Raw genomic sequence first — 27,529 nt, forward strand, 5'->3', positions numbered from 1 at the left:
TCATGGCTGAAAGGTCATGGTGTGTTCGGTTCTTATTGAAGGTTATTGATTAGTTTAATTGATTAGTTATTGTGAATATTGATTAGGTTATTGATCTATTGATTGAAATGCTAAACAGTTATCGCATTCTGGGAAGTCCTCAAACGTGGTCAAAAGATCCATTGGCCTAAAACGAGTACCCTTGTAAGTAAGTTATCAAGGTTTGGACGCGTTATCACCAAGCATATTTTGTGGGAGGACAAAGGCCATGCACTGTGGGCAATTGTGCTCCTGTGGGGCTTTGGGCACAGGTCCTGGAAAGAAGTGAGGCTCTTTGGCCAATCCACCGCTATTCATGGTCAAAAGTTGTACTCAGTGGGGAAATTGGATTAAAAAGTTCGAAAACCATGAACAATTTCTGACAAAAATTAAAGTGACATTCTAGCTAGGTATGGTAATAAAATCTTAGTTTGCAGAAGAAAAACCAGGAAATCCACTGTAAAAAACAAAGGTTAAAGTGATGTTATAGTTATGTGCTGAAATAATACAAAAACAAACATTAAAAAACAAAAAAAAACACTTACATTCATTTGCTGTAGTCTACTGGCCAAACTATAACTTGTGCTCTCGAAATGCACTGCCTATGACCTCACATATTGCATCACTCATGACATGTTAAATGCCATCATTTATGACATCACTCATGACATCCCAAATCCCCAAAATTGGCTATAGTTTTGTAACAGTATGAAACTTGAGAAATTGAATGCAACACACAATAAAACGGGAGCTAGATTCACCTCTTTTCTTTGCTTCAGATTAAGGAACAGCCATGGAGCATAAGAGGTGTGCTCCTTGACTGCCTCGGGCACTTGAATGAATTCATCATGTTGAACTTATACAGGATTCCAGAAGTTGAATTTCAGTCTTATTCCTGTTTCTTACCTCATATTCACTTATCTCAGATAGTCTTTTATTGTAAATTCTTTGATCAGGATGTCAGTTTGTATGCTGATAATATTTTTGTGATGTTTGCCAGGCACCTCTCAAAATGTCACAAATGGATGCATTTTTTCATTCCAGGAAGTTGAAGGATTTTTCTCTGCATATGTCAAAAATGCAGGCCCATATTTATAACAAAATGACCGAGTGTGATGCTGCGCCAAAATTGGCAGCGCCACGCTTCGTCATTTTCACAATGCAGGGATGAGCCATATTTAATTGAATAAGGTGCACCCCTGTGCTGTCCCTGTTGCTAGCGCAAACGCAGGCATCCTTGCACCATCATGCAAGGATGTCGGCGTTGAGGGGTGTGATTGTTTATGTGCGGGAAGGGACACCCTCCTGCAGATAAACAATAATTTCCGGCATTTTGCTCTTTCTATGTGTGCTGCAAAATACAGCACGCATAGAAAATGCAAAAAATGAGGAGAAATAAAAGTATTCCTCCTTGTTGCGCCTAGCTATCCCCACCCCTGTAGTTGCATTAGAATTTGGCGCCACCTCAGGTTTCCGAAAACTCGTAAATATGAGGCAGTGTCAAAATGCAAAGGGTGTTGCTGTGGCATGCCCACAGCAACACACATTGCACACCCCTTCCTCTCAAAGGACTGCATGTGAAGGGGTCGTATTTACAAGGTGGCGTTAAGCCACAAAAAGTGACTAAAAGCCACCTTGGCTGCGCAGCATAGCGCCACCGGAGCGTCACAAAAAGTGACGCTCCAGTAGCGCTAGTGGTGCACAAATATGCCCGCAATGTTTTAGTCTGGAGTTAGAAAAGATCTTTTGTCTTTCGCAAAACGATCTTTAAAAAAAACAAGCACGAACTTTATACACCTATTTACAAATATGCACATGAGTACATAGAGAGGCTTTCAGGCAACCCTCTTCATTACTTGGTCTGTTGCTGTGTCAGCATAGGTCAGCCCACTTCATGAATTCGCTATAGGCATTGTGGGGTGATTACATTTTGCAAATGCACATCTGCCACATGAAGAGTCTGTTTCAGTGTCAGGGCTGGAGGGCTGATGTCTCCAACTGTGTGCCTGTACTGGCACCCATCTTTTAATAGTTGTTCTTATACTTGATGAAAAAACATTCAAATGAATCAAGAATCCTAAAACCTCGGCAGCCAATTTCAGACTCATGGCCTTTGCCAATGCTTGCTATATATGTAACGGATACGGGAGAAATGTCTGATTATAAGCAGCATACGAACACTATGGTTTAATTCAATCTACAAAGGTGAGTCTGTTCACTGACAGAGTGGGGCACACTTCACATGGTACCACAAACCTATATTCTATGTGAAAAACAGAAGAGGATGACAATATTGTGGACTAAGCAGTGTCTGGCATGCTTTAAAACTACACCCCGTTTACGTAAAGCAGCACTGCATAAAAACACAAGACCTAATTTAAAAGCCACTCAGCCTCAATATTCCATTGAAGGACGCTTTGTGAAAGAGATACAACACCAACAATGCTCTTTACATCTCGAGCAGTTTTTATTGATTATTGTTATGTTAGGTACAGACTGAATACAAGGAACAAGTTCAGAGCCAGATCGTCCCCTGCTCGTCTCTTTAATGGTTTCACAGAACACCTTTACAACAGGAGAATATTAATTAAATCATAAAATATATTAGAAATATTACAGCACATCAATTGTAAACAGTCAGCAGCACAGATAAGAAAACACAAAGTGAACAAGCAAACAATCTCTTAAAAATAAAAGGGAGTGGTAGAAGTGCTTGGAACATTAAAAGGTGAGGTTTAAAATGTGCAATACAAAAAGGTCAAACCTTGCAATACTCCCAGTAGTGCAATTATTTTAAACAGTCAGTTCAGCATACACAGCCCCACCCCAAATGTTTACAGAACGCCTTGATGTCTCTTTAAATGAGGGTAAACATTATTTTTCACACTTAATGTTGTCAATATTGCGGCAGTGGTTACAACATAGGAAACTCATTTCGCACATTGAAGTCCCCCGAACCAGTAGCCTTCATAGGTATCATTTTGTTATTTAAAATAGCTGGAGGAGACACTGGCGTTTTTTTACAATTCACACTTTTTAAAACACATATACACATACACCCGGAATTTGTGAGGTTAAGCCAAAGGAGATGAAACATAATGGCAAGATAGAGCAATTAACAATTAATGCCTTACAGTGCCACAAAAACTCACCTACTGGCAGACATTCAGGTCAACTGCTCATGTCTACAGCATGTCCCTGCCTCCGACTTTCACTGCACTCAGAATGTAGGCTAACATCATCAGTGAACTTCTGCTTTCGGAGCTTTCAGATTGTCTGGATTAACCTCTGGTTTCCACGGTGGGCGCTAACTACTACTAATGACCTATCCAAGCTCAATATTGCTGTCAGCATATGACTTTACCAGCAAGGACACTCCATTCCTCCTAACTCTGTCCCTCTCTTACTGTACCCTCCCCTCTCACCCTTTGCTCACAGGGATCTCACAGCGGTACAATGCTAGCAGATATAGACTTCACTCAGAGGTATCTGATTGGCTCCCAACATACTGGTGAAAGTGTCATGTGTAAGTGTCAGCATATACATTTTCTGTCTTTATGCATGTTTTTCAACTCAAATACTCCATACAGAAATACAAATCGGTTAAAACATAATAATTGATGAAAGGAGGATCTTTACCCAGATATGTCACGGTAAAAATAGTCAAGAGAATCCCTTCATTGCCAGAAATATAAAAAATATAAAAAACAAGATTTTTCCACAAGTTATGGAAATCATTCTGTTTTTCATGCACCATACCTACGACATCTTAGTACAGAGCTGCCGACTTTTTCTATAAATGCAAGTACACCTGTGGGCAATACAAGTAACCACAGTTAGCAGCACAATAAAAAAGAACATCACATTCTGTACACGACTGAAGATATATGACCTCCGTTTACTCCCCTGTGTCCTTAATACGCCATTTTAAACTTCCGCCTTTCTGTTTCCCAAACCTTCCCTCTAACGTTTGTGTGGAAATTGATGAGGTGACTGGCTCTGTTATTTGAAGTCTGTAGGTGAGCACACGTTTCTTACAGATTTTTCTCAATTTAGACGGACAGATTAGCAACTTTCGATGCCCAAATTTCATGAGGCCTATTAGAAAAAATTGTGATGGTTACCACCAGATGGCAAGAATGCCTCATGCCTGGTGATACTCTCTTTACACATTACCACTTGGCTTTTGTATTTTTCTTATGCCAGCCAATTACACCAGTTGGATTTAGAGTGGGCATTTGCATGAGGGTAACAATATAAATACAACTCTGAAAACCAAGTTAGTATTATGTAATGGGTGACCGAACGATGTTCACTGGCCAGAACTAGGTGCACATAAGGGGTACCTGCAGGCGGTTTTGTAGCACGTGATGGTCTCAGGGGCTTTATACCCTTGCTGTATTCCTGCTGCACCATTCCTGTGTCCATTATGATTGGCTGCTAGCATGTAGAATCCTAGCATGCTGCTGCATAAGCTTTCAGGTTTGTTTTACAGGCTGCCATTTCATGTTATCACTGAGAATGCACAGGGTATTGGGCACCTATTATTAAACACTTGTTTGTCACATCAAACGTCAATGAGGTTTCAGGTCTGTCCCCATCCAAGCACAATAATAAATTGTGACATTGTTTCCAGATTCAAAACCCAGCACAATGGGGTTGAGGTATGGAGAGCAGAAGCGAGGAATGCTGGAGGAGAGCATGATCCTGCAAGCACGATTACCGTTTGTGGAGGACTACTTCACAAAGTCTCCTCCATTATTAGGCATCTATGTTTTTGTCTGATATTACTTTCCAAAGGCAATATCTGTTAATAATTTTGATCAGCCCATCTGGGTTTGATCTTCAAAACTGAAGAAAATGTCAGGACCTCCAGAAATGCAAACAATGCTAGATTTTGCCTACATAAGGATACTTTCCATCACTACACACTACTGAGGACATGGAAGAGCATCTCACTACCAACCGCCCTTCTATAACTGTCTTGTACACACTTATTCCTACATATCGCCTGGTCTCCTTACTTTGTAACTTTCTCTTCCTGAAGTTCTATATCCAGCCACTCTTCAATCACTTATTACATTTCGTTACTTTTGTTAATTTTCTTTGTGACTTTTTAATCTTGGTTTAGATCATCTGTGCAAATATAGTAAATATAGTCATGAAACACGGGTTGAGGTTATGCCTACGATTTTAAGAAATTTACTCATGGTTTATTCGATTAAAAAAATGTCCAGTAGTTGCTTGCCGATCTACTGAAAACCGTATAATTCCAGGCCTCCGTCTGTTTCCTCTAATCTGCCTCCAACAAATTGGAGTTAACAATTTTCAGGTTTAAGATAAGGTGCATTTACATTATTGTTTCTTAATTTTTCTCCTTATGGCAAGCAGTTTCCATGTAGAGAAAAATTGGTTCCAATATGCCCTTAAAACAGAGTTTGGAGCAGTTTTGCATCCTAAAAGCACACTCATCGAGATCTTATTTTGGAGTAACATAATGTAGGTATTTGAGTGGGGAATCAATTGGGAATGTTGGAGAGTGTTCACCAAATTCCTACTTGGTGGGTGCTCTCAAAGTTTCCACTGACCACTTTCCTGGCCTTTCTTTGGAACACCTACTTTGTTCCCATTTATTAAATGTAAAGCCACCACCTTACCAATTTTCTACAGCTTTACCATCTCTATCTATGTATACTCTTTTGCTCTGATCCTGTGAATCTGGATATATTATTTGCAGACACATGGCACTTTTAGCACACCTCAATGTCACTTTGGTGAGTAAACATTTTAAACATTTGGCTCTTAGTGAGTACAAATCAAAATTGCAGAGTAATCCACAGCAGGAAGAGGTAAAGTAAATTGCACAAGAGCAAGCATATCAAAAGTGCAAGAAGATTCCTCTTCAGCTTTGCACTCCTCGGTTTTACATCTAGGCCCCACTCATTGTACAAATACACATTTTTTAAACTTACATTATCCCACAACAACAACTTTAACAGCGCCTCAGTTTCAAAATAAAATAGACAATGTCTTTGCTTCAAGATCAGGATTTTGTTTGTCTATGATTGTAAATACAACAGAAAATCACATGCAAATAATAGCTACTCCTCTTCACCCCAGGTGAGGCAAATAAACCTCGAATGCTCAGCCCAAAAAAGTTCTGAAAAAGGACACATGCAACCCTGGCATGTTTCTGTCTTGTTGTCCTCTTCGTCAATGTGAGTTCCTATGGTACAGGGCTCACATATGGGTGCACCTCCCACCTCCGATGGGTAGAAATGCTTAAACTTCAACTAAATTCTAAGCATTCCTCTGGGTAGCATTCCATCCCTTCATTATGTTCCGTGTCTGTGCCATTACAGAAGGGGTCCAAGCCAAGGCCAGCCTGAACTATTTAGTCACATTAAGAAAGAGAATGTTAGCAACCCAAGAAGCATTTTGGCATTCAAATGATAGATGGATCAAAATATTGGTTTTGTAGGTATTTAATTTTCTTCTGTATTGGCACATCAAGCTAAAATGGTTCAAATGGAATGCTATCCAAATGAAATCCATGGATTAACATGTTCAACCTTTCCATGCATTACTTCTCTGCTGTTTAAATGCACCGACCACATGGGAACACTATCACAAGATGTGGGTCCTAGGCTAGATGTGCCACTGGGTCACAAACTTCATGTCACTGCCAAATTCTAACAATTTAGTCAAGATGCCACAGTATTTTTAGCGGAAAACTCGGCCACAAAAGAACAAAGGCTGCTGTGCTTTTGGCTTCCTTACATCTTGGCAGTGTAAGCGGGATCCCTCTGCTGATATGGGTTCCGTTAGATAGATCCCCGCATAGAACACTTAGGGCCTGATTACAACTTCGGCGGAGGGGTTTAATCCATTCCAAATGTGATGGATATCCCAACCGTCGTATTACGAGTTCCATAGAATATAATGGACTCGTAATATGGCGGGCAGGATATCCGTCACATTTGGGACGGATTAACCCACTCCGCCAAAGTTATAATCAGGCCCTAAGTTCTGAAAGACAGAAGTACTGTCATGTGCTCTAGTTAAAGCTACCCACTGCAAAGACATGCACTGGGGCTATGTCTTTTCTCCCACAATTCTTACAAAATTGTATAACTGCCTTGTACAGTAATGGCAGTTTTGGTCTCACTTTCAATACAATGATGATATTGTGACTAAGTTCTGTCACAATGACTGGAAATTCTAGCACTTTAATAGGTAATATTCATAGTGAAATAACGTTTTTTGCTGATAGTAATATATAAAGAAATTACCTAGAGAAGATTCATCCATTCCTATGCCGAAATGTTTAAAGTCTGGCAAATTTAACTCAAAAGTCCAAGATTTTGGTTGTCAGACATCATGACATATTTTCAAATGTGGTGAGCGAGGGTCTCTGATGGACCACCCTTATTCAGGGCTTTGGTGTCTTATTCCAGATGCTAAATGTTACTCTCCTGCACCCAATTCAATTTAAACTGAGTCAGAAGGATTCAACAACAACCAAGGTATGTTACAAAACACAGAAGATAGGCTCTTCGGTGTAAGTAAGTCAAGTAGAAGCAGTGACTTCTAAATTGGCACTCTGTTCATGTTCATTTAAAAGATTACAGCATGGAGATTATGCAACGGAGAGGCAACCACAAAAGGATTTTAATTTCTCTTGAACAGGAATTCATTTTTTACATTTTAGCACTTGTCTCACGAGACCTTGAAAAATTGGGGTTTCTGGAAGCATTTCAAACATCCATGAAGATATCTAATACAGGAATCTAATTGCAATGTAATAATTTCCTTAATCAGGTCTAAATGATATGTAGTGCATTTATTTTTAAATATATAAACACCCATGCAAAGTGCATTGTATAAATGGTTATAAGGGTAGGACATAAGTCGCTCATATATTAAATATATTATTTTCAAGTCATATACATTATAACGAGGTGTAAAAAGGCACACATGATCGTATGGAATTGTAAGTTGCACAAAACTGACAGGCCCACATGAGACAATTAACAGAAGACATTCTCCTAAAAGTTTTCTTCTCAAACATAATTTTGGGAATTTGGTAGTTAACCCATTTTCATATCTCTCTGGAATGAATTTTACGGTAATCTTACAGTGAAATTATTTTAACAGAACTCACTGAAACACCACATTTAGTGATAATAGTTCGTAAAAATACATGTTCACATAATAGAAAATTGTTGGATGAGTTATTCCTTCCTGTTTGTCTGTGTGCTTTTGTGCTTGCTCCAAGTCTTTGTAGAGTGTGTATATAGCTGCACTATCCTGACAGATCTTTCATCAGCCAGTTACAAATGGGTTCTCCTATATCCAGATGGGGCTTAGAAATGTATGAACATTAGGCTACCACTGTCCAACTACAAACTGACAATTTAGTGGTTAGGTGAAATTAAGACCTGAAACCAATAGACAGTATAAACCTCAATTAACTAATTAGAAGATGACCTACATTGAAACTTCATAGCAGTGAGTAGTTAGTTTAGCTGGATGTGCTCCTGAATTTTCAAACCTAAGGTACAATTATTTAGGAGAAAAACACAGGTCTAGAACAAGGTGTATGCATGTGCTATACACATTTAAAATCCATTTGCTAGAACTGAATTCAGTAGATTACTATTGTAACTGATCAACTGCAATTTGACTTTGAAAGTGCCTCTTTTAGTAAGGCCTCAATAAAATGTCACTTAAAATAAACAGTTATGTGAATGTTTCACACTTTACAAGACAGACAATGCTGGCTAATCACTGTTTATGTGAATGCCTGGTATAGGGCTATAAGAATTGAACATGCTAACTATATAACTGAAACAAGTTTGTTGTAGAATGTTGGAAAACCCTATCCACATAACATTTGGTTGTTTCAGAGTGTGGGCCTGCATATTTGTGTGTGTGTAAGTGTGTGTGTCTGTGTGTGCCTGCCGGCATGTGTGTGTCTGTGTGTTTGGGTGTGGGCGTGTGGGCCTGTGTATGTGTGTGTGTGTGCATGCATGTTTATGTGCAGAGGGATAGCGATAGGAGGCAGTGCCCAGAAGTCTTTGAGTTTTCTTTCTCACCCTCTTACAATCTTGAAGAGATTTATGGCAGATTTGGATGTCTGTGTGTGTGCATATGTAAATTTAGATACATGTATACAAAACAGGGCACCTGCATTCAATTGACATATTAAAACACCAAAACTGTTGATACAGCGAATACCACCTAAAATTAAATATTTATCACACCTAACCGAAATATGGAAAGCTATGATCCAATGCTGAAAAGTTCATACTGAAAAATTCATACCCAATACAATTAGTACCCCTGCCTTCATAACAAACCTCTATAAAATGTTACAAAAGATGAAAAACATTTTCCATAAGCAGAACAAAAACATTTTGTTTAAATAATTGCTTGTTGTCATTTCTTCATATAAATATTGTTTGAGGACCCCAGTAAGCAACTCCTTTTCTTTTTGTACCATAAATTTTACATTCATACAACAATTAGGATACAAATTAGATTTTTATAGAAACATACATTAATGTTTTTCTATTTGATGGCATTAGAAAATGCAGATGATACTAACTGCATCCAAGTAATTTCCTGTTTTTGCTTTGCATCTAGTGTCATTAGCGTAAATAATTGCCATCCCAAATCCCCCGCAAAAAGAAGCAGGGACAAGGGGGCTGAGGAGTTGAGTACAACCACAACTGATAATGGGGTCATTAGTAACCATTTCAGTCCAATGGTTTCCCCAATGGAAATGTACTTCAACAGTTTATGACATCAAAAGCTGAAACTTGAAAAAATCTGCTGATGCTACTTGGCCAAAAATCACTTTGTTAGATTGGATCTCATTGACCTAGCTTCCTTGTTTGATCTCTTCACTCGAGATGCTAGATCCTCTTTGCTTTAGTGCATTGTCTCTTGGCCTTCACCATCCCGTAGACTTTGGAAATCTGTAAACTATTGGGTGTTGTTATGAAAACAGCCAGAATCGGTAATAAATACATTACCCTCATACAGTGCGACAGACCGTGCTGATCTCTAGTGTTAGCTAAAAATTATTACTAAAATCATATTTCAGGAATTTAATCAGTCGTCCAGGAAGTGGCAAAGTGTCAAGTAACTTAATACGGTGTCTTCCAATGTGATTTCGAACCACAATGCGACAGAGGTGAGCAAGAGGCCGCGGAGGTTCTGAAAGAAAAATGATTTATGTTAACAGCAAATGTTTGAACATATGTACATTAATTAAAATAGCTGTGCATAGCTGAATTAATTTGTATATATTGTTTTTATGCAAGCATACTTTGTCTGTGACTTTGGACATTTATCAACACAGATCCAGAACATTCCGTCGATAAGAAGCAAAAACAATTAGTGTTGCCAATGGCATAAGGATATTTCCTAGGTCCTTAGCAATCAGATGAGAGGCAGCTAAATACACATGCACAAACATAGGTGCAAACATGTGTAAACAGACACACCACTCACACACAAACATACACCACATTCTTACAGATACTTCTAGTAGCAATAGCTTTCACAGTGAAATATTCATGATCCCCACTCTAAATTAACTTGTGCATTAAACAACCATATACTATGCCAAGGAACATCTCAATAAGTATTTTATTACTGCTTTCTTTCTTTCCATTTCTTCCACCTGAACCTGGACACCAACTTCAAAAAGTAAACTGGTCCAAGACAGAAATGTATAGAAAGATATCATTATGTCATGGAAAAGCAGTACCATAACTCAAGGACTCTATCATATAAATTGGCTGAAAAGGGATGAGTGTAATAAATGGTCCTATGTTTGTGCCTTTTGATTATTCTTCACATGCTTTACTCTGTTGAAGTTCCAAACAATCAGAAGTGTGCAAATGGTTAGCAAGTGCCCGTATAGGTCCCAATATGGAATGTATGTCATTGGACGGTACTAGGTACCTTTAGCCCACAAGGGAAACAGTTCACTCATCCATTACATATGTGATAAAAAACCCAGACTAGACTTTCGAAGGATGTTAGAAATTTACAAAGAGTGCCACCACCAAACAGAGGAAAGGGGTGAAAGGAAGAGTTCCATTATATGGTCACCGAAGGATGACTGTTGACTTTGAGGATAGAACCTTTAGAAGAAAGGGGTCTAAATAGATAGCCTTATCTAGAATTGTTGCATTGCACTTTTGTGTTCTACTCAGTAAGTTGCACTTGCTAATGTCTACTGACTGTCAAGAAGAGCCTTTGTGTTGTCATAACTCGACTGTAATAACTTATGAAAATGCATGGCTACATGTGTAGAGAAAAGTAGGGAGCTTTTTCGGGTATTGCAGACTTCATGGAATTATATACCAATGTGTGTGTTTTTGAGGTTGTGTGTGTGTGTTTTGTATTCCATGTAACGTTGGGGTCAATCAAAGAATCTGAATGAAACTTTCCAAAAACAATACATTCACTTGGCGCTGTTCATGGTACGTTTCGTGCAGATTTATTCAGCGGCAGTCAAGGAAAGGGGTGGGAGTCCCAAAAGTGCAATTTTTCATTTTAACTTTCAAAATACTCTTTACTCCTTGAAGAAGAACAGTTAAATAGAATTGAACCCAACATATGAAAATAGACCATTACTCAAAGAACTGCCATTGTTTGGTTTGGTGTAAATCTGTTCAATCGTTTTTGAGAATCTAGCATTTAATAGTGTATCTATCTGGGAAAGAATATGTTACATTTTAGCGGTATCCAACCCATTAAATTGTGAGTTCCACAAATCCAGTTTTGCAGAGCTCTGTGAACTAAAAAGTTTTAGAATACTCAAATCTGATTGGATAAGGGAGCATTTTCTTGCTTCTACAATTTATGGCCACAGGCTCACAGTGGGATCTGCGAAACTAGAATGCTCTGATTGACTGGCTGCAATTCATAGGAAAAATATTGCAACTGACAGGACACAGTGATTAATTCCCTGCATCCTGAAAAACAAATTGAAAGGGCACATAAGGTGACCGATGTGAGTACACCATGACCACCAGAACCATTTGCAGGGGACCCAAAGGAATACAATCTGGTGATTAAAGTTTAAATAATACAGATATTGCCATGGAATTGAAGGTCCTGACACAACCCCACCCCCAAATATCTGCAGATTAGAGCTGGGGACTAACAAGCCTGGTACAAGCTTCATGGGCATGTTACCCTAAACCCACCCCAAACCCATGGGAAGTTTCAGAAAACCCATATTGGTCTATGAGTGGTGTACACAGATCTGAAGGTGGGTTGGCTGCCCGTGGCACGTTGGGCCCAGGATATACCCTTCAGTCCACAGCAGGTTGTGAATGCGCCCTGGCCTACAGCCAGGTCTTTCTGCCATGAGCAGCAGAGGTTGGTAACATGGTGGCTTGGGCACAAGGCCTGGCAAGAGGCCAGGCCCTGCAACCAACCACCACAGTGCTCAGTAAAGTCCTGAAGCCAGGACCTGTGGCCAACCACTTCTCCGTACAGCCTTAAGCAGCAAGGGTCACTGGCAGTTGCAAGTTGCATGCAGGCTCTGGCCAGAGGACAATATGTACATTAAAATGTACACTTACAGAAACAATTTACAGGCTTTGTGACCCTTAAAATTGCTTCCCTAAACCTTCAGAAGCCAAGGGAGCTCTGCAGACTGGTGCATCAAATGTAGGCTTAAGATGTTTCCTGGGGGTTTCGCTAATTCATAACACTGCCCAAAACGTTTTTATACAAAAAAATTAAATGATAAAAAAGTGGCTCTGGAAAGAACCTTTGTGTTCACTGGTGGATCAGAGATAAAGCAAGAGTCGTTTTTTGATGTTGTTTATGAAGAGCCTATTGCATCCCGCTGTGAAATGGACTCCAGCTTTTTGAAAAATGCCAGGCATTTAAAAATAGAGATTACTGTTGTAGGTAGTCTTCTTTCAAAGGTCAGATACTCAAGAACAATTTGAAAGAGGAGCAATACATCCACAAGAACCAAACTTTTGCAGAGGTCTACAATGATTTGCTGATCCCCAGTAACCTAGAAAATAGGCATAAGTGTGACTGGCATGCCTTAGTCTCACAATACTGAGACTGGAAAACTTACAGGATATAAAACTTGCAGACGCTAAAATGTAATTATACCATTCAGACTATTTATTTCTATTTACATCATGGATACTTTCAAACGAATTAAAACAATACATTTCCCTGTCATATCCCTTTTAATGAAAATGTAGCGGGTTTGCAGTGGTTGTTTTTGTTATTGTGGCACTTTGAATGGATGTCTCGGTCAGCAATTGTGCAAGAGCTGAAAATCCAAATGTAGTATCAAAAATGGTAATCGGCATATGTTGCTAAAACAAACTCCACACTTTTCTTTTTTGTTCTTCTTACATTGGGTCTACTTTCAAAGCTGCACCACGTTATCAGTTTTCTTATTGAACTTGAAGTTTTAAACAACCTATGGGATTCACAGTACTGTTTTTGGCACAGCAATGCTCACAAAAGTCCTTCCTTCTGATATCTGTGATTGATTACACATTCAGAAGGCTTCAAAAATGTATTCTAAACATTTGAAAACAAGGACCCACCATTGTGCAGATACCATTTTGTATCTAGCTCTCAAGAGAGGAGGCCCATGAAAGAAGGCAACAGTTCAAGATGCCCTAACAAAAAGTCATAAGACCCAACCAAGTAGACCCCGGAGGCAGAAAACTGCAGACAACTATAAACACTTTGAGCTATGAAGAAGAGACAGAAGTAAACAAAGTGCCTACAGCTTATATGTCATCTGAGGACTACCCGAGAAGTCACTTGCATGAAACGTTTATACTCATCTTAGATGAAAGAAACAAACATGAATTTCTTAAATGTAATCTGCACTCTCCTCAACCAAGTATTGAAAAGGGGTCATCCTGGCATGTATTCATTTGGGATTACAAGACTGATGAAGTATCATTGCAGTACATTGAAATTAATTCTTCAGAGCTAAATTGAAGCAAACAGGTCAAAAAGCACATGAAGATCAACCTGTGGCCTTGAGATTTCGGATTGCAATGAGAAAGAGTCAGAACTAGGTCTGAAATTTTTATAACAACCAACAATCATGCAAAACAATTATGCCATGGCTCAGACCATACACTGCAGGGATTGGTGGCTAGCAAGAGGCTGGGGATAACATCTGGCCAAAGACCTGCAGTCAAACTTCCCTGATGATTGAGCACTGGGCCTTGCCATAGTTGAGGTGTTTCAGCCACTCCTCGCTGTGCATAGCCAAATTTATGTACAGTAGAGGTTAGCTCTAAATTAGAGGTTAGGTGCAAGTTACAGTTGGGTGTGATATATTATAAAAAATCAGAAGTTCACTGAAAATTCTAAAGGTTAAAATAAAGTTTGATTGACTTTGGTTATCAAACATTAACATACATTTTTAAAAAATTGCAAAGAAAAACATAAAAAACACTGAAATTCACCAGTTATTTTTAGGTAAGCTAACCATAAATCACCCCTCTTGTCATGACCTACAATGTGGTGGATATCCCATCTGCCTCATTACAAGATCATTAGGTCTACAGGCCGTTTTGAAAAAGTAGAACCAATACTAACTGGCTGCCGTGTACTATGTGGAACATCAGTGCCTTAACCTAACTGCACTTACACTGTGCCCCATTGCATATTACATGGGTAACAAAAGTCTAGATGCATACTGGTAAGTAGTGGAACTCATCAGGACAGTGACAGCAGTAGCAGCTTTTTTACTTCACCTGGTAATCTAGTAGCAGTATCAAGTCACAGGCAATTCAATAAGTCTAACATGAGTACTACACTATTACTAGCAGTATGACGGCAGCAGTCACCAGCAGGGGCTAAGACCAGCTGCAACTTGGCACAAACTGCTGTGGTGTGACATGACTCAGGGGTGGCTTTAGTTGACACTGAAAGGAATTGAAATTCAAGTCCAGAACAGTCTGATGTGATCACCCTCAAATGAACAGCTGAACCCTGTCCCTGCAATTCTCCACCTCTTCTCTCAACTCGGACTGACTACACATCGCACCTCCTTGAAAGTTAATGAAGAGATAGACAACTGAGGTTAAGGTCAGTAGGATTTAAAATGTAATTTGTTTTCAGAATTATGTGCAGAAACATTACAAGCCACTTAAGTAAAGCCCACACATTACAGTGCGGGGCTCAGATGAGCTATTTCAAGTACTTTTTTTGGACATATAGCACAGTCATCCAAGAGAGTGAATTTGTTATATCTATGTGGTTAGTGTACATGTTTTGGTTTACGGTTAGGGTTCAGTTCACGTTCCCTATGCATGAAACTGAAGCAAGAAGAAATGAGAGATCGGTGCTTAGACACAAAGGCCATGCAACCAGTGTATATGGCTATATAGAAATGGTGGCACCGCTTTGTCTAGCAAAGAAAATGGGCAGTGTAATCACATTTCATTTCTTTTAAGGCCGTGGGAATGTTTTCAGGAGTCTCAGGGGTTTAGACCATAATAGAGATGTTTACCACAGGTGTCCTGCTGCTTAACCTTACTACAGGACCCAAACCTGAGCACTAAATGCATCCCTTTAGCATTTGAGCTCATTAAGACTTACTAAGGGAGGTAGTGGAGGATCAGAGACTTGGAACACAATAAAGCAACTGATGCAAGTTAATAACTGAATGTTCAGCCTGTGCTTCTGAAAAAAAGTACTTTACTTCAAATTACACATAACTAAACACAGTACATAAAAGGTTCAAAGGAAACAAATTATTCTTGAAATGGTTACTGTGCGGGTAGCCTAGGCCACTCCTATGGGGCAACTTTGTAGGATGCTTTTGGTGCCACAGATTCCCCATCATAGTATCTGGGGTATCCCTGATAATGATTATGGGATTTTTAAAAGAAAGTTATTTTAGAGGGTGAGATCAGGGCTAAGGGCCAACTTCGTCTCTATAGTGGTTTACACCACTCTGTCCACCAAAAGCATGACTCCTTGTAGCATACAGTACACCTTTGGAGTTGTAAGTTTTGTTCAGGCCCAGGTTGTGCTTGCATTCCTTGCTGGACTGTGTTACGCCATGCTGGAAATGGCCCTTTCTGCAGGGCATTCTCAAACTTTTTACCTTCACCCTCTTGTTTTCGGAGGACATTTTTGTTACCTTTTATCACTGTGTACATTTTACCACTGCTACAGTGCTTGTGCTTTCTCCTTTAAACATGGTCAATTCAGCTTACACACAATTGGCACATCTAATTTACATGTACGTCCATAATAAGTGGCACTACATGTACCCAGGGCTTGTAAATTAAATGCTACTAGTGGACCTGCAGCACTGACTGAGCCACTCACTTAAGTAGCCCTTTAAACATGGCTTAGGCCTGCCAGTGTGACATGTGTGTGCAGTTTTAAACTATCATTTTGACCTGGCAAGGCCCAAAGCTTCCTTTTTAATACATATAAGTCACACCTAGTGTAGGCTCTAAACAGCCCATTGTGTGGGAGCAGTGTATTTAACAAGCTGGATATGTACTTTTAAGTACTTTTAAGTTTTACATGTCCTAGTAGGGAAAAGTCTTAATTTCATTTTTCACTACTGCAAGGCCTCCCTCTGCCATAGGATAACATAGGTTTACCTTTTACATTTAATAAGTGCTAACTTTCTATTGGTAGCAGGTAGGAATATTGAGTTTGGTGCCTAAAGAATTGTGATGTAAACCCCTCTTTAGTAGTAAAGTTTGATTTATTTTCAGTCACAGTTCTGAAAGTGCCACTGTTAGAAAGTTAGCATTTTCTTGTTCTGAACAATTGGTGCCTGCAACCTGTTTCCTGGGTCACGTGACTAGGTGTAGCTGGCAACTGGCCTTTGTGTATTGCTCCAAGACAGTGGAATAAAGGAGGGAATAGGTGTTGGCAGGATAGGCCTTCTCAGAGAGGAGCTGAGCTATTACCTACCACACTTACACATAACAAAACCTCTGTCTGAGCACACTCACAAAGGGATTGTCAATGTCTTTTGTGTTGCCAGACAAGCTGACATTGGGAAAAGAGGGCAGGAAATTCCAAACATCTCAGGTAGTGGAAATATCCAAAACCTTCTCCTACTTCAAATCTGGCATCAAATAATATTCGTGCCAGCGATGCCTAGCAACGTGAGGTCTGCACTTCACACTACAGCATCAATAGCTTGTGGTAATGCCCAGTGTGAATCTCCAGCAATGACTGTCCATGATGCTCAACAGGATGCTTTCACTACAGAGGTGACTGTCTACGACGTTTGGCCTGCTCTTCCAGCTACATCGGCGACCATCCATGAATCTCTCCCTGCTGCTCGTTGTCCACTCCACCATGAACGGAGCTCTTTGAACTGGACTTTTGAAGGTAACTCTTTTTGGAGGACTAACCTGGTCCCTGGATCAGGTCCATTCTCCATCACGATTTGCCTGAACTTGTGACTTTCACTGGGACTTGCAAGACCAGATGACCATGAGTGGCGCTTTGTGCGTTTGGGTACCGTGCTTACCTTAAATCTTTGAAATTGCATATCTTCTTTCTGATGATTGGATTGTTGATGTTTTTGTCTCAAATAATGTATTACATTTTACTCTCTTTTTCTAAATTGATCTGAAATGTTTCAAGTGTTGTGTTTTCACTTATTATTGTTTGAAGCGCTCTATAAATACTTTACACATTGCCTGTAATTTAAGTGTGACTGCTTTGTGGAAAGCTACCAGAGTGCTAAACACAGGATAATTTGGGGTTTCTTGTGTTTCACCCTGACAAGAATTGGAGTTGTTGTTAGAGTAGGGTTTCACCTCCCTCAACCAGTTACCCAATTTCTAACACTCCCTCAGTGTGCACTACCTGTCTTCTGATATCCAGAAAGCAATGGTCTTCGCTTGTCTGAAACTGCAGCACCACAAGGATTTCAATGAGCGGCATCCACACTAGCAGTAGGCATAAAAGTAGCAAGTAGATCATGATGCTTGTGTCCCAATGGATCTTGGAGCTTGGGAATCTTCTTCAGGCCTAGACACAAACTCACTACCCAAACACCCAAGGGGAGTATGCAGTTCCTGATGTTACCACACAGACTGCAGTCTGATTCTTTGCAACGCCTGACTGCTTTGTGGTACTCAGTTGGTTTTTTTGCAGTTCTTTGTGGTACTTTCATGTTGTACGGGAACTTAAACAGCCATATATTTCTAGGTATCTTCCGTCCACAGGTGTACTCAATCAGATAATATTATTGTGGCACCTCAGTTAGCCCCGGGTCTTACCCTCACAGAGTGATGCACATACCTCCCAGAAACAAAACACGAAAGAGTGCAGGGGAAATAGATTCAAAAGTAGTACCACAATGGGATGAAAATTCCCATTGGGAAATAGATTTAATCAATAATTAGTATTGACATTGCTTTAAATTAACCCTATCTTTGCACAACAATCCTGAGTGAAATCACTACATATCAAACTGAAAAATAAATAGCATAATACAATTATTTATGTTAAAACATACCCCACACAAAATTAAAAAAGTATTCTTTTATTAGTCCTTATTGGAAAAGGCCTGTTGTCCATCTGTTCTGTCTTTATCTGCTTAAAGGGTGTGGCTATAAAGTTAATACAATATGGAATCCACCCTGAGTTAGTCACATTCTTCCAAAAGGATAATGGGGATAATAGTCCTTGATTCCTCTTTGAGTGAAGTGAATCAGTAAAAATTATGTTTCAAAAGGACTCCTAAATAGGTAAGGTCAACACATTTCGGCTGTTGTAATTTAAGGCCTTCTCAGGACTAATTAAGACAAAGTTGAGCCCAAAATTCAAAACACGTCCACAAAACAAGATGTAAAAACAGTACCTATAAATTTAATTGCAAGCACTATGGGCCTAATTTAGATATTGTCAGATGAGTTACTCCGTCACAATGGTGACGGATATTCCATGTGCTAAAATCTAAATCCCGCAGGTTATAATGGGATTTAGATTTTGGCGGACAGGATCTCCATCACCATAGTGCTGGTGTAACTCAGAGGCCAATATCTATACCAGGCCCTATATGCACAACAAGAGTGCCATAAGCCAAAACAAATGAATTACTGGGACAACATCAAGACTGTCGTTATTATAACAGTAGGTAGGCCATACTTAGTGAACACGTACCTCATGACCACACACCGTGTGATATGCCTGTGAAACCATGCAGGAATCAGTGCCATGTAATCTCAAAAGTGTCCAAAAAGAAAAGTTCCCATAACTGAGCTAATTCATAAGCAGGCCCAGTCACAATGAATGACACTCTATAAAATGGTCTATAGGTGAAATGCATTGTTCTAAATCAAGCCTTTATGTATCACCCAAGACTCACCATGTTGTGTGAGACAGAATATCCTTTAGGGGAAAAGCTGCTGTCGGTGTCACAATTCCTAAAGGAATAACCAACCAACGTCACATTGTTGGAAATGTGTTATTGGCAAGGGCAGGTAGGTACCTACACTTAGCAATAGGCCACTACCCTCCACTTAGGTCCAGTTAGGTGTCAGTAAATTAAACCGAGGTCAACCTTTGGTAGCTTGGCAACGAGCAACAAGGCTTAACTTAGGAGACAGTGTGTAAAGCATTCAAATATCACAAAACAGTCATTAAATAAAACACAGGAAACAGTTTAAAAATCCCAAACCAATTTATAAAAATAGATTATATTTTTATCTGTAAAATGACATAAAAACAAATAAAATCAGATAAGGGGAACCAGACATATGAATTTTTAAAGAATTATTGTTTTCTAGTGCCTAGAAACAAAAAGCGCCATTCTGGTCATCTGGTCGCACCTCGACCGGGGCAAAGTCAAAGTTTAAGGCCGACCGCGATGGAGCCCGGCTCGGCTACAGCCCGCGGGAGGCCTCGGTCAAAAGTTTACCTTCGGGCTTCGTTGTTTTTCTGAAGATTTTCTTCAGCGGGACGAAGCTGCCAGTCCAATCCGATCTTCTGGAACTCTTCTCCGGATACACGTTGCAGGAGCACTCGGTGGAGACTTTTACCTTTGGACGTAGTAATTTTTTCGAGGTTAAAATCCTTCGACCGGGGCAAACCTGGATCTTGATCTGACGTCCTTGGAGCCCTCCTCGGATACGCTGGCAGGGAGGTCCCGGTCAACTTTCTACGTTCGGACTTAGTCTCTTTTTTGGAGATTTTCTTCACTGGGACAAACCTGCAAATCAGGCCGGGTCGCGGTTGAGGAAAGCCGGCTAGCGTTGCCGTGGCGAGTCGGTCCCCCTATGGAGCTTTTTTCCAAAAGTTCTCCAAACGTCTCCAAACTTGTGGATCTTCTCCCAGATGTTCCTTTAAGGTTCTTATGGGGTCCACAGCTCACCTCAAGGTTCCAGAAGCTCTGAGATGATCCTTGGGGGGCGTGGACTACAACTCCCAGAATGCACCTAGCGCAAACTCCTTTTTGGCCACTGGACAGTGGTCAGCTGGTTGATTTCTTCAGGAGTTGGTGCAGGAGACTCTTGTTAGCTATTTTTCACCTGTATCAAACAGGGAGTCCCTCCTTGAACCAGCTGAAGCCAGACAAAGTCCTGCCTGTGATGAAGCCCAAGTTTGCAGCTGGTGCAGTCCTTCAGAGTGCAGGGTCCAGGTGCAGGCCAGGGGTCCAGCAGGGCAGTCCTTCTTCTTCTGTAGTTCTTCCCGGTAGGGATCTGGTAGGGAACTGAGGTGTGGGTGCAGGGCTGCCAGTTTTATCCTTGCTCCTGGGTAAAAAGCAGGGGGGTCCTGGTTCTCCAATCAGGTGCAGGGTCCTTCCCCCTGTGATGGCCACTTCCTGGGAAGTGTGGCAAAAATCAATCCCAGGAGGCAACATTCCTCAAAAATCTATCATGGCTGTAAGTGATTTTTGGAGGTTACATCTGGCTGATCCCACCCACTGGTGTGGCTAAAAATCATAAACACACCCCTCTCCTGCCCCCTCCTAATCTAATCAAGGGGGCACCTAGTTGTCTGGGGTTGCAGGATGTGGGGGTGTTGCTGGGTTGCTCCAAATGTCCTTCTCTGCCTTTGAAGACCAGTTTGGCAGCCCTCCCACTTCCTGCCTCACAACTGCGGAGGGGAGATCCCCTCCCACAGGCACATGACTTTGTGTTAAGCCAGGCCACTTCACACCTCATCAAAGCAGCCTGGCCAGGCTGCCAGAGGCTGGCCAATCAGAGTACAGCAGCAAAAACAATGCAGGGCTGAAATTGGCAACTTTTCAGGTAAAGTTTAAAACTCTTTATCTGAACAAGTTATATTAAATCCAACAACTGGAAGTTGTGGGATTTATTATAACAATAAATGTGATACCAAACACTTTGTATCTGTCACTTAAGGGGGACTTTTAAAATTAAAATAAAGTCTCCCCATTCTAGCCTATGAAGGCCATTCACTACAATGAGGGAAAAACGAATTTGGCTGTTTTACCTCACCAGGGCTTATAAAACTATTTTATAAGGTCCCTGCTTATAGTTACATGGCACCCAGCCCTAGGGGCACATAGGGCACACCTTAGGGGTGACCTATATATACAAATAAGGTAGTTTAAGACTTTAGAACTACCTTTAATTCCAACATCGAATTTGCATATAACTTTAATTTAAAAGCAGCCAGCAAGGCAGGCCTGCCTTTAAAATGACACTTAGCACCTCAGCAGTGCACCTATGGGTGCACTACCTATGCTGCGGTCCCTAAACCTACATGCCCTACCATATACCTGGGACTTATAGGTAGGTTGACTTAGCCAATTATAATTAGCCTAATTTGTATCCTGATTTTACACAGAGCACAGTCCCTGGGACTGTTTAGCAGTACCGGGGGCACCATCAGAGTCAGGAAAACACCAGCAAAAAGTGAAAAATGGGGGCAAAAAGTTAGGGGGCCTCTGCAATCAGCCCTGTTCTCACACACATCAAGGCAAAACGTATATGGAAACCTTTTATGTGCATTGAAGTGATACATAAACACACCTGGATCACACCAGTCACTGTAAAGTGGGGCCCCTATTAAAAAGAAGTATGTACAAAGTCTCTTTTCAGTTGCTATAGACAATTACCCAAGACTGGTATGTTTGAATTATGAGAGTGCCTTGAATTGCCAAAGGGGTGTTGGATCCACTTATCATGAATCTCCTGAGTGATTCTTTTGGTGGTCCGTGCGAAGAGTGCATTGGGCGGCTGTCTGGTGGGCAAAGGAAAAGCTTCCTAGAGATACACTGATAAAACGTGATACCTGTGTTAGTGCATGATGCTGCTGGGGTTCCTTCCTACTTCACAGCGGACGTCTTCGGCTCATCCCACCTTAGCTTTTTAGATCCTTCATGGCTCCCATTTCTTTCAAACAGTATTTCCCTCATGCAATGAAACTTCCAATATCCCTCCTGAGCAGTAGGCAAGCTCTGTCCCTCAAACCGGAACTCCAGGCAATCTTTCCTGGCCGTCCAAATTGAAGCACGAGGTTTTTGTTCCTGAATGTGACATGCCGTTGACATTTCTTCAAAGCCTCAATGTAGAGACTTAGGGGGTGATTCTGACCCTGGCGGTCCTTGACCGCCGGGGCCAGAGTCGGCGGGAGCACCGCCAACAGGCTGGCGGTGCCCCGCAGGGCATTCTGACCGCGGCGGTTTGGCCACGGTCAGAAGAGGAAAACCGGCGGTCTCCCGCCGGTTTTCCGCTGCCCAGATGAATCCTCCATGGCGGCGAAGCTTGCTGCGCCGCCATGGGGATTAAGACACCCCATACCGCCATCCTGTTCCTGGCGGTTCGCCCGCCAGGAACAGGATGGCGGTATGGGGTGTCGTGGGGCCCCTGGGGGCCCCTGCAGTGCCCATGCCAACGGCATGGGCACTGCAGGGGCCCCCGTAAGAGGGCCCCACAAAGAATTTCAGTGTCTGCTTTGCAGACACTGAAATTCGCGACGGGTGCAACTGCACCCGTTGCACCTTCCCACTCCGCCGGCTCCATTCGGAGCCGGCTTCCTCGTGGGAAGGGTGTTTCCCACTGGGCTGGCGGGCGGCCTTTTGGCGGTCGCCCGCCAGCCCAGTGGGAAAGCCAGAATAACCGCAGCGACCGCGGGGTGGTATTCTGGAGGGGGGAACTCTGGCGGGCGGCCTCCGCCGCCCGCCAGGGTTAGAATCACCCCCTTAATGTCTTTGTTTCCTTGTTAGAGAAAAGTCCCCCCAAGTGGGTTGCTACTGAAACTGTAGCCATCGCTGTGGAACCGAAGGTGGGATACCTGAAGCAGGTTGGTCCTGTTGGAGCTCTGGAGCTTTGGAGTTTTCTCACTGAAAATGTTCAGAGTTTCAATGTAGAATGGAACTTAAGTCATTTTTTCAGAGGTGCGGGGATCCTTCAGCATCATGTAGGTGAAATTCAATCTGATGCTGTGAAACTGCTGGTAGGATACTTTTTGCAGTGGGTCCCAGTGACCTATTGCATAGCTCTTCAGAGGAAGTTCACACTTTAATCACAACTCTTTAAAGCCAACTACAAGCTGACCAGTTCTCAGAGGCTAATGCTAATTAAAATAAATAGCCTCTTGAAAGCACAGTCAGACACAAAGATAACTTACTAAAAGTTACTTTCCTTTTTTTTATTAAAAATCCAACTTCAAAATGAATTTGAACTTAATTTTAATAAGTATTAAAAGGAATGGTTTAATTATTTTTCTAGCTGTCCCCATTTCTGATATAGCATAATCACAGTATTACTATTACAAAAAGGTAGCGGAGGGGTCAAGAAGAGATTGAGAGTCTTTGTGGTGAAACAAAAACCCAAAGGATACACTCTCCCTGAATGAATGAAACAACATCAAAATGGAGTATGCCTTGTCCTACAAGAGACAATAATCCTATCCCACACGGGGACCCGGTCCGTGTTTAACACAGCAGGGGGAAATTCTTTATTTTTTATAATGATCCTCTCACGCTCTAATAGTGTCATGCTTCATCATCGGGTACACCCTGGCTCCTAAAAGCCAGGATGGGCTCAACCATGCTATGGGGAGCTCTTTGAAGAATAGTTCTACTGGGGGGCTATAAAAATACCTCACCCAGACCAAGGTAGCCCTTTATTTACGGTCATTAAACACTGACTGGGTCCTCATGGAGGATAGGATTATTTTCTCTTGTTTCAAGGGAAACTCCAGTTTGTTGTTGTATTACTATATCAACCTTCACTTCACTAGGTTTTCTGCAAAGAAAGGCTAGGCCTTTGTCAGAGAATTTCTCCAGTTGTGATGTCACTTAGAACCTTATAATATCAGCAGAAAAAGGGAAGGTTTAGGGATGGCAGTTAGTGGCAGGCTGTTGTTGGGTGAGGTCCAATTAAAGAGTTACTTATCCAGATTGTGGTTAGGTTAGGCCCTGTACATTAGCTTCGTACCTTAACTTGGTGTGGAGCCTGCCTTTAATGCAAACCCTGCCTTGTGGGCAACAAGACTTACATAGGGATGACTTACTAATATTTACAATTGAGGTCTTTACCTATCTAAAATGGTTATTTTGACAGGGCGCTCTGCAAGTTTCACATTGCAACAGTCAGGTTACACAGGGGAAGCCTTGAGCTATGTTTTCAGTGCCACTGTAGTGGATGGCACAGTAAGTGCTGCAGGGCAAAACCAGTGGCGGCTTGCGGGAGGGAAATGGAAGGGGCATGCTGCACGTGGTGTGGGTAGGGAGGAGAAAAGAAAGAAAATCTAATAATAAAAAAAAAAGTACCTTTATTGCCATGCTACACTGCACGGATCTACTCCTCCTTCATCGACTGCAGGAACAGGCTCCCTGCCTGCCCTGCACCCAATCCTAACGCTGCTTTCATGCTGCTGGTAGCATGAAAGCAGCATTAGGATTGGATGGAGCACCCAGCCAGGGTGCTCTGTGGCAGAGTGAAAGTCTCTTCCTGCTGTCTCCAACCAGTGCCAGCATTGCTGGGTTAGGGAGACCCCAGTGTGCATGTGTGTTTAACTGGCCCGAGACATAAGGCCAAACATACATGCACACTGAGGGGGAGTACTGTGCACTCCCCCTTCGTGCTCCTCACAGCCCAATGGCCCTGCCCCAGATACAAGAACATTATAATAAACATAGTTTATTATTGTTTTCCTGTAAATGTTTTGCAGCTGCTGGTGGAGGGGGGTGCGGGGGGGCACGCTCCTCCACCATAACGGACTAGTCGCCAATGCCCAAAACTGTAATTTAACTGCCCATGCCATAGGTGTATTTTGACACCACATACTATGGTCTAATAGACAAGCTAAATTTGCCAGTCCTGTTTTAAGCCAATTTTGACTTGTTTTAGGAGTAGGCGCACATACACTGGTCACTGGATATCAGTGCCCCGATTTTAAAGTTCAGGAATACCAGCAGGTGATTTCCAAAAAAAAAGGAAAACTGGGGGAGAGCAAACGAAAATAGATCACTTAGCAACATGTGTCAGTGCTATTAAGTAAATTTGGAAGCACTGAAAAATTAATCAAGTCGGGTGAAGATCCCACCAGCACTGAACTCTCTGATGACTGCAGCCAGGGATTCAAGAATATGAATTTATACGGTTCACATTATTAGCAAATTGTTTTTTGACATCTACAAGAACTGAATCATGTCAACTGGAGGCCTGCTTGTCACTGCACCTGTTTTTTTGGCTAATGTCTTTGTAATGTGTCAGCTGAATTTACCATACTCTTTTCTCTGAAAAAATGTTTTTAGTTCTACCTTTGTAGTGTACCATGAGAAATCCCAGAAGTGAACCGACCAATCTTTTTGTATGACAGTTCTAACCTGAAGTCACAAAATGAGTAAAGTGTAAAGATGGTAAGGTATGCAATATAAATATACCCAGGCCCTTGCAGCCCTTATGGTGCAGGGTGACATCTAAGCATTCCTCCCCCCCTGCTTTACCCCCTTCCCCCCACTTCTTCAGAGGCGGCCCCATTCAGCCCATAGACAATGATTATCTGGGAAATCTAGGAGGCTCAGGGCCCCCTCTTCACATTCTGTAGGGGGGCCCGACACTGTGTGTTTTTTACTGGGTTCCAGATAGTTGGGTTGTGTGTTCTGACCTTGCTAGTTGACACACACTATTTTGCTGACTGAGCAGCAGCAGCTGTAGATTCAACCTGATGATTAGCCTCAGATCCAATGCTAAATCAAAGGAAAGAGTAGTGTGAAATTAAACAAGGACATGAGTTACAGTTTTATGAGATTGTAGTGGTCTGTGACCCGTTTATTTGGCATGCTTGTACTACAGCACCCTGTCAGGTGGCGTCACTGCTCGACTGCATATTAAATACTCCAGGCCCTTTCCATATCATAAATTCATTTTACAATTGCGTTGACTTAGGGAATCCTATTTACCACAAGGGACAGTGAAAGCCTTATCTCACTGTGTTTTAAAGTCTCATTGTGTGCTACCAAGTGTTCCATGCCAAGTGCGCGATCTTCAGCCAGTCCTGGCTTTCAATCAAACAACACTTTGCATCCTTGGAATTCAAATCCATTTGCATAACGGTAAAATAAAACTACAAACCTAAGTGTGGTTAAAACGCCAAGTCTGGTGGAAGGTGTCACATGTCAAATGGAGCCACTTGGTAGCAACTACTTTCTAACATTCTGATTGTCACTCCTCCTTGTTGAATATGGCTTATTATTGTGTGAGGCTAGAAATGGCTCTGTTTTCCTCAGTACACTAAACGGTCATTGGTGGAAAAGAGCATGCCAGGTGGCAATCTGTCCTTAACTGAACAGCAACATGGTACTCAGATTGACATTGAGATAGAGGAAAAACTGTTCAAGAGCAGGCATTCTGCCAAACTGCCACATTAATACATGCATTCACCATTTTTCAGAGTGGCGCACTTTCTAAAGGTTAGAAACGATCAGAAAGGCACATCTTCAACTCAATTCCATGGTTTATTATTAAAGGCCTTAATATTTGTTGTACTGTTTGCCACAAATTCAGTTGTTTTGACAAGAAATCTCATACATTAAAATTCGCCAAAGAAAGCATTGAGTTAACAGTAAGAGCTTATGGGGACAATGAAGACAAACTACTGAGATCTTTATGGGAAATGAAAACAGAATATGCACAAAGCAAGACACGTGACAGTGTCAAAAATATTAGCACTAGCAAAAAGAGACTTTACCGCAAGTAATTTCAAGAGCCCGATCACTACAAATATCAAAAGCAGTCAGCATATTCTGTGTGGCATATAATGAAGAGAAGTGAAACATCCCAGTTTATTGGAGAACGATTTCCTTCAGCTGAACGGACTGGATGTTGGGCGAACTTCATACTCTTATGTGACTTTCTTAAATATACACCACCTCATAGCCTCAGAAATGAAGCACAGGATGTTTGCCAAAATAACTGAGGGTTCCAGTTGCTCAATGAAGCCAATCCTTTAAATACAAAATTACTTTAATGGCATACCCCTGATTGCGCTACCTGGCATGAAATGCACCGAT

The 27,529-nt window shown here is 41.4% G+C and overlaps 1 protein-coding gene across 2 annotated transcripts in view; it reads right to left on the reverse strand.

The window, feature by feature from the left end:
* Positions 1-2,466: 2,466 nt before the first annotated feature.
* Positions 2,467-27,529, reverse strand: part of ASB2 (ankyrin repeat and SOCS box containing 2) — a 256,837-nt gene continuing 231,774 nt past the window's right edge. For both annotated transcript variants that reach the window (XM_069208232.1, XM_069208231.1), the window contains one exon: positions 2,467-10,242. In XM_069208232.1, the coding sequence (XP_069064333.1) occupies positions 10,100-10,242 (143 nt within the window). In that variant the 3' untranslated portion in view covers positions 2,467-10,099. The remainder of the gene's footprint in view (positions 10,243-27,529) is intronic.

This window comes from Pleurodeles waltl, chromosome 9, assembly GCF_031143425.1.
Source record: "Pleurodeles waltl isolate 20211129_DDA chromosome 9, aPleWal1.hap1.20221129, whole genome shotgun sequence".
Lineage (NCBI taxonomy): Eukaryota > Metazoa > Chordata > Amphibia > Caudata > Salamandridae > Pleurodeles > Pleurodeles waltl.